This window comes from Columba livia, chromosome 5 (assembly GCF_036013475.1).
Source record: "Columba livia isolate bColLiv1 breed racing homer chromosome 5, bColLiv1.pat.W.v2, whole genome shotgun sequence".
In the NCBI taxonomy this organism is placed as follows: Eukaryota; Metazoa; Chordata; class Aves; order Columbiformes; family Columbidae; genus Columba; species Columba livia.
Genome location: NC_088606.1, coordinates 23,928,729 through 23,943,214, shown reverse-complemented (window position 1 = coordinate 23,943,214; position 14,486 = coordinate 23,928,729). Strand labels below are relative to the sequence as shown.

Sequence of the window (14,486 nt, the reverse complement as noted above, 5' to 3'; positions counted from 1 at the left end):
TGTTCCTGGGGAAGATGGCTATTGCTCTTTGCACCTGCTGATTTAGTCTGGGGAGATGTTTCCTTGCAGATTCTCTTATGCTTCCTCTTGTCTGAAGCTTACTACAAATTCACGAGGCACTGGTAAGCAAGGATAGTGATTTCTGAACTGTGCAAAGACACCAGCCAAAAGAGTTAAATTACACACAAACCTTTTGCTTACTGGAAGTCAGTCTCAAGCATCAGTGTCAATTGCTTAAGTCTCAGCAAGATGCTTTATATTAAATCCAAGGAAATACAATTACATTTAAAGGAAAAATTATCTCCGTGGCCATTTTGGGTGTGACAGAAATGCAAGAAACAACTAAATGAACAATGGCTGGTCTTCTCTACCTGTGTCCTTTTGAGAATCTGTAGAAACTTATCAAGTTATTCCCTCAGTTCCATGGGCAGACGAGTCAGAATATTTCTCCGCACTCAAATACCATGGAAGGTGGGGCATTGAGCAGGAAAATGATTTCCTCAGTCCCCAACAGAGAGTATGGGGCATCCTAGGAGTACACTCCAGGAGTCCTAAAAGCTGTTCCTGTATCTTAATGACATTGTGTGCATCCAGACATCACCTTGCTGTGACACTAGATCAGTGCATAGTAATAGTACTGCATTACAGAGCACTGTGTTTTGATCCTCATGACTGGATCACAGAGGGCACAGTGTGAAATCTGATCTCTTGTTTGTGACCATCCTAATCTGCTAGGGACAAGAGCCATTTCAGAGCAGCGACACAGCAGGGTCCAATTGTGGCTATTCTCCATCCGCACCCTTTGCTAATTTGACACCAGTTTAATTAGGCAGGATTGCCCTAGCAGGATTAAGCAAATGCTTATATGATGCCTGTAATAACAACAATGAAAAAAAGCAAAAACCCAATACACTCTTCAATCCAATTAACCTTCGATTAAGGTTCCAAAATCAATGCTATTATTTTGGCCCGAGGAGGTAATATTGAGTACTGAGAAATGAGCTGCACAACGACCTTTACTTTTAATGAGATCAATAGAAGTTAGTGTCACCATCTCTTAAAATAATTGGCAAATATTACAGCCAAATTAAGGCCAGAGACTAGTATCTGCTCCCGATCTAAAGAGGCAGTCACAAATGGAGGTGGGACAGGAGGGATGATGCCTTATCCAGCAGTTTCATCTGGGACTTATCAGGGGCAGGCAGTGAGATCAGCTCTACAATGACCATGTCACAGGATTTTTTTTCTTTGCCTTTCTTCATGTCAGTTGGAGACATGGAGCCAAGACCACTCCTGCTTGCTAACAAGGCCAGGAAGGTGACTTTCCCTGGGTAATCCAGGCTGGTTTGTTACATTGCAGCTACCCATGAACATGATATATGTGCTGTCTTTTTATTGCCGGGGTATTCATAGGCTCAAATTTGCACACACTCTATCCTTTCTGAGAGGTTTCTTGCTAACTGTTGCATATTGATGTTTGTAAATATATTAATTTGTGATGGGCTTTCCAGTGTTTTGTTACTGTCAGGTTGCCCTGTCAGCTGGATGTGCTGACAGGGGCTGGTGTGTGCCCAAGGTTTGCTGCTATGGGGCTGTATGCAAGAGTTGTAACACAGGTTCATCAAAAGTAGTTCACAGTGAATCCTACAAGGATAGCAGGTTGTCTAGGCTTTCAAAACCGATGGCAGCAGCAGTTCGCAGCTGTGTACGTATACAGGAAGAAATATATCACTGCTGGTACCTATACTGCAGCTTGGGATCCTCTGAATTAGATGACAGAAATGCAGTAGGTGTACTTGGTAAAATACTTGGTACACTGGATACGAGTTGGTCAACTGCAAAAGGTGGGAATTAGCAGGGAAATTGCAAAGTAGGTAAGAAACTGATGGAGGCAATGGTGGAGAGAAATTACCGTAGTGGAGTTTTGTGCGGTTTGCTCCTCAAACTGATCTTATTTAGCAAATTCAGTGGTGACCTTGACACAACAAAACTGTGTGAAGGAGGTTGTTGATGACACCAAGTTGGGAGGTTCTGTCATTATAGAGGAGGATCAGAGCAGCAATAGCACCTTGAGGACTGAAGTGATCGAAAGAGATGAAAACCAGCAATACCAAGTAGAAGCCATGCACTTAAAAACTAATGAGAAGATTTTCTTATATATGCTGGGAGTTTATCAGAGGGAGGTGCCGTATTAGAATTAGCTGTGGGATATTAGTCAATCGCAGGGTGTGTGTTTCCAGTGCAGTGTGACTGTGTAAAAGGCAGGTTGACTCCCAGTACATATCAGATAAAGGTTCATCCTGTAGAAATGGGGCAGTATTTATGCTGATAATTACCTTCTTGGTGAACACATTGGGTTAGTAAACACTGGGAAGGGACTGGTTAAACTCTAGGGTTATGTTAGCACAGGAAATAATGGATATAAACTGGACATCATTAAAGTTAGGCTGGGATTTAGGGGAAAGTTTCCCTCCATCTGAAAAGTGAGCTTTTGGAACAACCTCTGAAGTCATGCTTACTGTCACTTATTTCCAGTGAACTTAAGCAGTTTATAGAGAGAATGTGTGATACTGGACAATATCAATCATCAATGACTGCACTGCATTCTTATTTTCTTCTGTATTGGCTTGTAACTCACGTTACATGTTTGTGACATGTATCATCCTTGCCACACTGAGTACGTAAAATGAACATAATTTGCTTAGTTTGGTGAAGAGTTACTCCGAGTCTGGCTGTTATACATGTCACTCCATTGTTTTTCCCCAGGCTGCTGCTGACTCTCCGTTTCATCATCTGCAATCTGCTTATTCCTCAGTTACATTTTTTTCAAAATCAAAACATTGGGCTGAAAAGGTGTGGTTTGCCTGACACAGCGTCATGGCCATGTCACGTCATGTGGCAATGGCAGGTTGCTATTTGCATTGACTGGTGAGGCCAGAGGCTCACTTGGTGACTGTAGTCATCGTGTTCTGCCGCAGCACAGACAAATTGAACTTCCTTTAGAAAATAACACAGCCCCTGGCAATAGGCAAGGACACGCCTCTGGCCAGAGTCTGGTGTCATCCTGATGTATCAAGCTCAGCTTTGCTTACTGACTAGCGTAGTTTTTTTCTTATGTGTTATGCCTAAATTATGCCATTCTTGATTACACCCCCTTCTGCCAACTTGTATTATAATATTTCTTGTAGCACATCCAGTGCTACAAGTGCTTCTGCTTCCTTGCTCTTCAAATCTTTTAACATCTGTAGACTGCTTGTCCTCCACCATTCCTTAGGCAACTTCAGAATCTTCAGCTCTTTTAATATTTTTCCCAAGTAAATTCCTCATGCATCTTGCCCGTTTATTTGTTTTCTCTGAACTCACTCCATGTTGTCTGCATCTCTCTGTTAATGAGGCGTCTGGAAGTGAATTCAGGATTCCAAAGGTGATACTTATTTTTTTGCGATGTGCAGCAGAACAATGCTGTGGGACTGTGGAAAAGATAGAGGCCTCGTGTTGGATGATAAACAGCGAAATGTTATGCAAGTTAAGGAATGATGACCTCCCTGTGTCATAACAAAACACCTATGTGTTTACCTTGGTCTTTGCTTCTGTAAATCACTGCAACCTTTTGTCTAATTTGTGGTGCACCTTCACCCTGAGGTTGTACACAACCTAAATGCATGCTAAATTCCTCCTTTCTCCTGAGTAGAGGTTTTCACACGTTCATTTTGTCATTTCACCTGCCTGCATTCTTCCAAAGTGAATTCTTTATATGTTATTTATCTAGTGGCCTTCTCAATAAGGGTGGCATAAAGGCCCAGTGATGGGGCACAGTACTGGAGAATTAATATATATAAAGGTGTCATGTTCATTTCCTAAAGTTTTTCTCTAGAAACATGAACTCTTCTGTCTGAATTGTAATGATAGGTTGCTATTCACATATTACACTCTAAGCCCTAGAAATATGACCTTTCTTTGTTGTTTAGAATTCAACAGTATTGATGCTTTCTATCAATTTAATTTTTATCTGTTGTGGTTTACCCTTAGCTAGCAATACAACCACGACAGCCGCTCACTCACCACCCTCCCCCCAACCTAATGGAGAGAGAATCGAAAGGGAAGGGAGAAACTTGGATTGAGATAAACGCAGTTTAATAAAATAACAAAATAGTAATACACTACTAGTAAATATATATGTAATAGATGTAGAACATAAAAGATACTCAGTGCAATTTCTCATGAGCTCTGTCCACACTGAGCAGCCAGCCCCAGGAAGCAGCACCTGGTCCTGAACAGCTAATCCTGAAGAGGAAAAAGGCAGAAAAGCCCAGAGGCCTCTGCAAAATGGCAAAAGGCCAAACTAAATGTCCCAAACCGAACTCCCCTGGCTCTGCCAAAAATGAGCAAAGAAAAGATGCATGAGAGAGAAAACGCCTGAGAGTGAGCAAGAGTGAGAATGCATGAGAGAGAGATTGGAAGATCCCGACTCTCCTTAAATATGAAGCATGACACTAATGGGATGGAATACTCTTATTGATCAGTCTGGATGTCAGTCAAGCTCTGCCCCATCCATGCCCCCTTCCTTGATGCCTCACACCTGTGGGCAGAGGGCTCAGAATGTCCTTGGCTCTCAGACCAGAGCAATTAAAACATTAACTCTCTCCTGGGGTGTTATCTCTTGTTCTTGAACTATGTCCAGATAATGACTGTGGTAGCTATGAAAAAAGAAAAGTTTCTAACTGCATGAAGAAAATTAACTCATTTTCAGTCAAACCAGCACATTATCCTATTTTAGAAGTATGTTAACAGACAAAAATATGCAAAAATACACTGAGTATTTTTTTTGAAGTAAAGAGTGTTTATATACTTACATCATAAATCCCTGTAACATATCTTTTGTATGCTAACTAAATTGTGCAGAATGTGTTCCTCTTTCCAAAAGAAGCCCTAAAGTCTAGTTTCAATGAATTAACTACTGCAGGTACTCAAGGCTGCATGCTGAGAAACAGGTAAATGAGTACATGAGGGAAGGGAGAGAGGATGAGGATCTTGCAGTGAAGACTGTCTTGTACCTGTGACCCAGCCTGTGGGTCTGAACATGGCTGTGACCCCTCTGTTTTCTTGATGAGGTGAGAAGTTGAATCCCAAGCTTCTTGTATGTTGCATAGTGGGCTGCAAAAGGCTGGGACCACAGGTCTGTTTAGTAACCTGTCTGCTGATGGTGGCTCAGGAGGGAAGACCTTCCCTGTAACTGGAGCCTACGGAAGATGCTGTTATGAAGGTAGTGTAGATAGCTTGGTGAAAGGTGGTTTTGTGGGATTATAGAATATGTGAGACTGGAAGGGACCTCAGGATGTCTCATGTCAAACCCTCATGCTCAGGAGGGTCAGCTCTGATGTCAGACCAGCTTACTCAGGGTATTATCCAGTCAGGTCTTGAAAACTCTGAGGATGGAGATTGCAGTCTCTCTGGGCAACTTGCTCCATTGCTTGACTTTCACAACTTAGGCACTGTCATCGTGGTTGATGGTATTATCAGTTGTGATGTCCAAGTTTATTCCTCCTGGTGTGCAGGTTCCTGTGAACAGCATACTGTCTTGGCACATCCTTGGACTGTCATCAAGTGCTACTCAGCCCTTCTAGGAGGTCACAGCACCTGGTACTTCGGTCCTATCCAATTTTAGAGCTTGTTGATTTATGTTAAGGAAGTCTATTCCCTAGCAATCTAGGAGATCTATAAGTGTCACTTCATTGCTCTAGTGATCCAAGCTGGTGATTCAGAAGGGAAATGTCTTTCCACTCAGTTGGTACTTACAGTAACACCTGTGGGGTATTAGGGGAGCTGCACCACAGGAGACTTGTGTGGCTGTGCTGTGCCACCTGCATGGGTGATTTTGCATGGGGGCGGCATTCCCTATCATTCAGCAGTGGCTCCAGGTTGCACTTGAGGGACGGAGATTTGTCCCACCTGGTCCTACAGCTGTCCCAGTTGATGTGCTGCAGGAAGGGTTCCCGTTCTTTCTCTTGGAGTTACTTGGGCACTATTCATAATTCTTAGAGGTAGCTACACATCAGAGGTGGGTGAAGCAAGCCCTGCCCTGTCTGTTTTTCTGCAGGATGCACTGTTTTTAGTATCTCCACTACCTCTTCTACCACCTTTGCTTGTGGTGACAGCTGCCTGTTTGCTGCTTACTCTGTGTGGCTTGGGACATGATTGGAATAATTTATAATGGTTGTCTTTTAATTGCTTGTTCAGCACTCGTCTGTGGAGCACTGTGCTGCTCTCTGATGGCAGGGAGGGCTGGTGGTGGGATGTCAGGGCAAGGCTGCTGTGTTAGTGCATGGTGAGGGATTGATCCTGGGCCCTGGGGATATTTGCGTGCTCCTGGGAGGTTTTTAACTTCAGTAACTTCTCTTGGTAATAAGGAGCAGTAGCATGGGGGAATACACAGCAGTAATAGGATGATTTAAACAGCCTTTCTGTGCTGCTTCATCTTCACAGACACTGCAAATCAGATTAGCAGAGGACTGTGGAAAGGAAGGGGTAAAGTAGGGAACAGTGCAATGGAGTCAGGGGAGAGGGAACCCATGTTCATTCTGGTAAGCAGGTGGACAGACTGAGTCTCCTCCCAACCCCTTCTCCACTGGGTTCTGCTGCCATCCATGGATTGAAACACCTGAGTCTTCCTCTGAGCAGTATCTCACCCACCCCAGCAGCTCTTTCCATGCCTTCCCTGTGAACGTGTTTTTCCCTATCTGCCCTCTCGTTTCCCTCCTTATTACCAGAAACCCTATTCCTGCCCACAGGTGTTTTATCTTTTTTATACCAGGCAAGTGTCTTGAGATAACCCCTGACCCCCCAAACACCTTCACCATGCCTGCTGTGTGAATCCTTCCTTGTGTGCCTGGGCTCACTCCCGGTAGATACCAGCAGCCACCCTGTGCATTTGTCAGGGTGAGGAGCTGCAAGAACTTGTGGCGATGTCAGCACATGCCAGCCCCTCACTCCCCGCAGTGTTGGCATTTGGGGCTGCCTCCCCTCCCCGGCAGGCACCCTGCTGTGGGTGGCAGGGTATGACCATCTCCTGTCTCCTCACAGATCTCTCGCAACCTGGGGAAGCTCTACAGTGAAATGATCTTTGTGAATGGCTTTGTGCACTGTGACCCTCACCCAGGCAACGTGCTAGTGAAGAAATGCCCGGCCTCTGGCAAGGCCCACATTATCCTCCTGGACCATGGGCTCTACCAGGTATGTTGGCTATGAGGGCTTCCAGGGCCTTGTGAGGCTGCCTGTGGGGCATCAGGCTGAAAGAGCACACCCAGCTGCAGCCTTGCCCCCTAAGGCCCTGTGAATACATTTTTCGTGTTACTCCCATAACCCTCCAAGGATGTTTCCTGGCTCTGAAATGGGGGATAGGGCACAGCTAGGGGCCACAAGCTTTCTCCCCATTTTCCCTGTTCTCCGTGGACTTCTGGGGGCTATGTCTCCCTCCACAGGTGCTGAGCGATTCATTCCGTATGGACTACTGCCGCCTTTGGCAGGCCCTCATCAAGGCTGATATGAAGAGGGTGCAGAAGTACAGCCGGCGGCTCGGGGCAGGGGATTTGTACCCTCTCTTCGCCTGCATGCTGACCGCCAGATCCTGGGAGTCTGTCAACAGGGGCATCGACCGATCGCCAGTCTCAGCCAGAGAGGTAGGTAGTGTGCCCTTCCCTGTCATGTGCCCTTCCTTCTTCTCATATGCCTTTCATTGTTGTAACCACTTGTACCACTTATGTCACAGCAATGGTGGGCAAGCCTTGTGGCAAAATCTGCACTGACAGCTGAGCTAGAAGAAGCCAGAATTCCTGCAATGTGTTCTATAGTGGCTGAACTTAGTTTCCCAGTGTCACTTGTCATGCGCTGCTTAAATTCTGTATAATATTTTAATGGTTAAGTGTTCACCAGTTCTGGCAGGGGAAGCATTTGTACATCAGCCTTTTCTTAAAAAAGTGTCAAATGCAGCTGTGCGGGGAACCGTCAAGGAGAATAGGTTTAGGTAGAGGAGACATAAAGGCTTAGTGGGAAGACATGAGAAGGATAATGCATTATCACTGTTCATGTAAATGACTATCAGCACTGATACAAACTCCTAAAAACCCTTGGAAATTACCTCTCGATCAGCAACCCTATTAACTTGGAGTCAAGGTTGCTTAACTGCAGATCCTGTCAACTCAATCACTACAAATCTAGGAAATTGTCGCTTACATTGTCCACCCTTTCCTGTCCACACATGTTGGGATCCTTCTCACATCTCCTCACACTCCTGACAGGCACATACCACCTTAAGAACAGCAGCAGCCCTTGCCAACTCTGCTGTTTTTAGAGATGACCATATAGTGATGTGATTTCAGCCAATGGATTAGTGTCTGTAGGTGGAAACACGTTGTATTCTATGGTTTGTTTTTATCTGCATGCATTTGTAGTAGAGAGGATGAAATTCATTTAAGTAGTGTTATAATATTGTCCTGTGAAATTCTCTTCTGGAAGTTCCTTTGGGTTGGAATGTGGTGGATTTTGCTGCACTGGCTGGCCATTATCTGTAGCAATGTGTAGGTCATATACCTTGGGTAATGGGCCCCCTCTCTCCCAGTAATGCAACTGCTTCCTACCGGAGTTAATTTTCTGCATATCAGAGATAATATAGTGACTGTCTAGCAGATCTGTGCTTGATGTGGTGAGTTCTGGAGCTGGTAGCTCCAGAAGAAACATCAGAGGCACCAAGATGTATTGACAGAGTGCTGGCTCAAATACTACGAGGCCAGTGTTGAATCTGAGCTAATAAGCAATGTTTACCTGAACTGGCTTGTGAAGGTTATGCCAGAGGTGTGACTGCAGTCACATGGTTCCTCGTGTGGGCTAATGAGCATTGTCACTGAGTTGAATTGCTTGTATAGAGCCAGCTCTGTTGTCTTTGCCTCCATGACACAATTAATGCTGAAACTGGATAATCCTGCAGTGGATAATGGGGATCTGAGCAGATTTGCTGTGGCGTTAGGAAATGAGCCACTGCTTGCCCTTAGCTTAGAGGTGAATTTGAAAGATTGTGTCAGCAGCAAGAGCCAAGTGCTGTCTAGGCAGGTACCATCAGCACAGAGCTCTGGAGAGTGTGCTTGAGCATGTGTTGATGTGAGAGTAGCCTGTGAGACAATGAAACAATCCTCCTGAAATGAAATCTTGTCTGTAGTCCTGTGTCCAGTCCAGGGTACTGCATCTTGAGAAAGGTTTGATGAAACTGGGCCGAGTCCAGTAGGAAGCTACAAGGTGGTCAAGCAGGGAGAACCCGTGAGGTAAGTCTGAACAAGTTAGGGCAAAAAAAAGTAGAAAAGTGCAAGTTGAGAAGAGTTGTAGTGGTGATTTTCAAATCTGTTAAAGACTTCTGCAAACAGGACAAGTAGTAATGGATTTAAATTCAGCTAAAGAGATAGAGGTTAAACACAGGATAAGCTGGACCTCATGGCAAGTCCAGTGAAATGCTGGTGTGGAGGGTCTGGGGAGGCTCCGAGTCACATCACTGGAGAGTTTTAGTAGCAGGCTAGTCAAATGTGTGAGGATTGCCATAGGCCTAGTTCTGCCTGCCTTAACCTAAGGCCAGGCAGCTGACCACTCAGGGTGGCTGCTAGCCTCATCTCATCTCATTTTATGATTGTGTTTTGCTGCATCCTGCAGCAGCCTCAGCCACTGCAGCCAAGGGGCTTTTCTCAGGTCCTGTGGCACAGCTTATTTCTTCCTCTGCACATAGGCTTCACTCTTGACAGAAAGTGACAGTTCTGATGACAGATCATGTGGTTGTTTTGTGATCTGGACAAGCAGCTGGAGCTAAAAATAAAAATAAAAGAAATAGGAAAGGAAACCTGTGTGTGGAAAACAAAGTAGCCACTGGAGTGATGCTAGCTAGGATAAGAAATAATCAGGGAGGAGTTTTCTGCCAACAAATAATGGAACGAAGCATGTAACATTTAGGAGAGTGAACTGTCTTCTTGCTGAAGCTTTGTGCATTTGATTAGCGATTGAGGCAGGAGGACACAAAGATTTATTTGTGAGCATCAAAGCAACCATGGTGGTGTGCGAACTGTGTACATCTCTGACCATCACAACCTGCACGCTTGATTTGTGCAGGTCTGTTCCTTTATAATAAGTCTGAAGTTCACAAAGAGTGAGTGTGAGATACTGTATCATGAAATGTAGGCTGTCCATCCTTCATTCCAGAGAAGAGAAGGTTTTAGAGCTGTCCTTTCCCTTCCCCACAAAGCAGCCTGCCTCCTGTAAGAAGTCACTTACTGCCCTCTGCGTGTGTCCTGCTGGATTCTGGAAATTTCAGATGTTCTAAGACCTCTGTTTGTATTTGTCAGTTCATGTCGTGGCCTCTGTAGGAAGAGGTAGGGACATGATATGCATATGAGATCAGCTCCACACCACACTGTCCTACATTTACTGGGATGGTGGAGAAACTCTCAGATTTAAAGAGGCAGAAGAGTGGGGACTGGCTGTCCTGTGTGCTATGGTGGCTCATGTTTGGAGGGGAGCGCATCTTCCATGGCTTAGGCTGTAGCCCATCAGTTATCTCTGGGATCTTACTGTGGGCAGTTTATTTGTTGGAAGCTGGGGAACCAAGGAACATGAAGGGCCTTGGTCTTACACTCTTTCCTCAAGTGTCTGCTGCTGTCTGCTGCCAGACAGGGTATGGGTCTAGATAGACCCTTAGTCTGACAGATGGCAGTTTTTGATCTTTTGGGTTAGCATGATACTTAACTGCATAATGCTTTCTCACCTCTGCTGAGCTGTGTTGAAAACAGAGGATGAAACTAGGCCTTGGAAACAGCTCCATCAGTATAGCATAAAGCCGTCAGTTGCATGGGTCACCAAGAGAAGGAGCAGGCTGGTTATCCTTGCAGTATGCCTCCACCTTCCTGAGACATCGTGTGCTACCTGCAGCTCTGCTGGCTGTGGGGCTGGTGAGATGAGACTTGGTCAGAAGGCGGCAAAGGGCAGTAATGAGACGTGGTTGCTATGGTCTGCCTGGGGCCAAGAAATGAGACAGCAGTGAGTGCCCTATTCTCCTGAGAGGCTGTCAGTCCTGCCGGTGAGGGGATGGGGCCTTATCCCAGTGAGAGGCAGATGAAATACGGCAAGAATGATCTGTGACTGTGCAGTGGGTGCTTGGGACAGCCAGCTGCCTGCAGGAAAGCAGGACAAAGAGCTCTCAGGCTGGCCCCCCTGGGCCTAGAGTCGTGGTTGGGGAAAACATTGTCTCCTCCTGCCAAAATCTCAGCTGTATCTGGACCTGGGTTTCCCATGCGCTCTCAGCTTCTCTTTCCTTTCTCTCTGACATGACCTGGCTGGCCGCAGGATGTGGAGATCCGGTCCAACGCTGCTGCTTACCTGCCACAGATCACCCAGCTCCTCAACAACGTCCCCCGCCAGATGCTGCTGCTGCTGAAGACCAATGACTTGTTAAGGGGGATTGAGTCAGCCCTGCACACGCGGGCCAGTGCCAGCTCCTTCCTCAACATGTCTCGCTGCTGCATCAGAGCCGTTTCCACGTGAGTCTCTTCTCCAGGCGCCAGATGTGGAGCAGCAGGGGCTGGCTGTCCCTGGGGGCTAGGAGCCAGGGGGGATCCCAGGGCCAGCAGGCCAGCCAGGGCCCAGTCCCACAGTAGCTGAGCCAGATGAGCAGGACAGAACCTGAGATAGTGGTCAGGTCCAATCCCAAGTCCATATCATAAAGTGACGTCATGATGACAGGGCAGGTCCAAGGTCAAACCAGAAAGTCAAGCTGTATGTCAGGTCCAGTGGTTGTAAGGCAGGTCCATGGTGACAAGACAGTGCTGAGGTCAAGCCAAGAGGTCAACATGTGCATTGAGGTCCAAGTCAAGGGGCTTCACAGCAGGGCATGCACTGAGGACCATTACTCTTCCCGTATAGCTCAGGCAGGGACTGAAGGTGCAGGCCTGAGATTAACTGGAGCTCCTGGGCCTATGAGCAGAGGGTTGCAGGGGGTCCCAGGCTAGTTGGGCCCATTAAGGTTTATTAAAGCCACCCACTCAGGGCTGTAACAAGACCTAACTTGACCACTTGACCTCTTACTCTTAGCTGTGAACCTCTCCCCCACATTAGCACATCTGCTGTGGTCCACCCCTGCTGTTACATGTCTCAGCCTGTGTCTGTGCTGTTCTCATGCCCACCAGGCTCTCCAGAGGACAGATCTGTCACCCTGGGGCTGGAGACAGGGGTGGAGTTGGAGGCCTTAGGGTAAGAGTTTAGGGTTTATCCCCTCCAGAGGAGGGGAAGTGGCTTACTACCCATTACAGGCATCACCAATGGGAAGTGTTTGTGGGTAAGCGAGATCTGCAAGTTCACTGCTGCCAGTTTCTGCTGCCTGACTGAGGGGCTAGGGCTGGCTGAAGATCAGGCTAATGTTTAAAAGCCGGCAACAGGAGTTGTGCAAGTGACTTCCATGTGAGTCTTCTGAGTCAATACACTTCTGGCTCAGATTCCTCCTCCTTGGAGAAGAAATAACAGTTATTTCTATGACTGATGAGGGACCTACAAATCCCAGTTAACCTCTGCTTCTAAAGAACAGAGAATTACTTTTCCTGGAATCCGTGTGTCAGGACTGCTGGACTCTTACGAGTGTGCTACCAGGGAGGGCTATGGTGTGCAGCTGTCCCTGTTAGTGGAAGTGAAGCTGTTAATAGAAACAGAGCATGCCATGGCCCAGGGTCACGATGTGCAGTGGGGTGAGAAACAGGTTCACAAGGGAACAGACTGTCTCTTCTGCCAAATTCGTGCTAGGAGGGCAGTCCCCAGCTCTCCAAGAACATCAGCTGGAGAAAATCCCAACTCCCGGGTATCCCCATTGCTGGTGATTCTCCAGACATGGGACATTCCCCTCCCCTGGGGAGGGTCAGTTGTACTGAAGATGTAGGGCAGGCCTCCTTCCTGGCAGGCTGCATCGTTCCCAATCTAATGCAGCTGTTTCTTTCATTCTAGGTACCAGAGGAGCAAGAGTCACTCACTTTACAGGAGGGCCCAGATCTCTCTCGCAGAAGCCCTGAGCCTGTGGCAGATCAACTTGTATGAACTCTTCCTGTGGCTGAAAGGGTCCCAGCTGGGGAACTGGGTCATTGCTCTCCTGAGTCGGATGCACCATTCCACGTACTGACGTGAGCTGGTGGGAGATGCCCGGGTGCTCACTCCCTTCTGCTCTCCACGGCACATTTCCCTTTTTGACTGTTTCTACCTATTCTGTGGACTATTTTTGGGTCTTGTTCCACGTTACATGCTGCACTGTCCTTGCCTGTTACAGCATTAGCTTTTTCTGTGGCGCTGAGAAGTGGAGTCAGTACTGTAGCTCTGCTGTTTCATGGTTTAGCAAAAGGAGGTGCAGGATACTGTGTGTCAGGAAGGGCTGGGTATGTACTTTCCACTCAGATTCCAGTGGGACTGCGCTGGAAGCAGAAGCCTCTACTTGGCTCTTTCTTAAACAATCTTGCAGAATTTAAGAGAATCCCAACCCACCTGGAATTTCTCAGAGCCTCAGAGAGGGGTGGTGAGTCCCTTTCAAATCCAAAAGGGTTTGTAATAGTTTTTGCAATCTCCTTAGTCTGAGTTCTGTTCAGGTGTGCAGGTTGTTTCTCAGAGGAGAGCTGGCACTAGGGCATCCTCTCCCTGAACCAGGGAAATGTGACCCTAATGGTGAGAGCCGTGAACTTGGGGTCTGGCTTTCTGTGGTTCATCTCCAGTCCTGTCAGCAAGTGTCTCTATGTGTCCGGACTTTTCCTGGCCTGTTTCCTTGCACGTGAAATGGGAGAAGGGAACAGTGGTCCTGCCTCTTTTCTGAAATTCAGGGAAGGCAGAAAGAATGACAACTCAGGGTTCTGAAACTGCTGGTAATGTATGTGTACTGTACAATAGTGCCACACAGCAAAATAAATGTGTCAGAGACCTTTGGGGGAGGGATGCCTGGCTGTGCACTCACAGTGATGTCTGGGCCTCTAACCTCAGTCTGGTTTCCATTTCTCCACTGAGTGATGCCATGCAGCATTATTAACTCCTTGCAAACCAAATGAGATGGCCTCTTGGTCTTTCCTCTTCCTAAGAGGTTTGTTCCACATCTGGGTCCTCTGGTGCTGCTTCAGATGGGTGTTGAGATGGGATGGAGGCGCAAGTGTCATTCTGCTGGAAAGAGGCACCGCACTTTGTCACCCGGATCCACACTGAGCCTGCCTCCCTCCCTGCCTGGGGGAGCATGCCATGGCGCATCTGTGAGACGTCACTGTCCCTGTGCCAAGCACTGAGCGTTTCACCTCATCGCTACCTGTGACGTTTCACTGCTCCTGCCTCAGAAGAGAACCTGCTGCTTGCTTGGTGGTGCAAGTGACAGGTCTGATGGCTCTGACTTGGCAGCTATGGGATGGCTATGAGGAAGTCTCACCCAGAGGCCTCTTTTATGTGAGACGTAT

At 47.0% G+C, this 14,486-nt stretch overlaps 1 protein-coding gene across 10 annotated transcripts in view; it reads left to right on the top strand.

Annotated features, from left to right (window-relative positions):
• Positions 1 to 13,983, top strand: part of ADCK1 (aarF domain containing kinase 1) — a 93,153-nt gene extending 79,170 nt beyond the window's left edge. For 8 of the 10 annotated variants that reach the window (XM_065063807.1, XM_065063811.1, XM_065063809.1 and 5 more), the window contains 4 exons: positions 7,081 to 7,230; positions 7,479 to 7,676; positions 11,371 to 11,564; positions 13,015 to 13,983. In XM_065063807.1, the coding sequence (XP_064919879.1) occupies positions 7,081 to 7,230; positions 7,479 to 7,676; positions 11,371 to 11,564; positions 13,015 to 13,186 (714 nt within the window). In that variant the 3' untranslated portion in view covers positions 13,187 to 13,983. Of the gene's footprint in view, positions 1 to 7,080; positions 7,231 to 7,478; positions 7,677 to 9,208; positions 9,312 to 11,370; positions 11,565 to 13,014 lie in introns of all 10 variants that reach the window. The other 2 variants (XR_010472852.1, XR_010472851.1) reach the window with 1 other exon arrangement.
• The last annotated feature ends 503 nt before the right edge of the window (positions 13,984 to 14,486 follow it).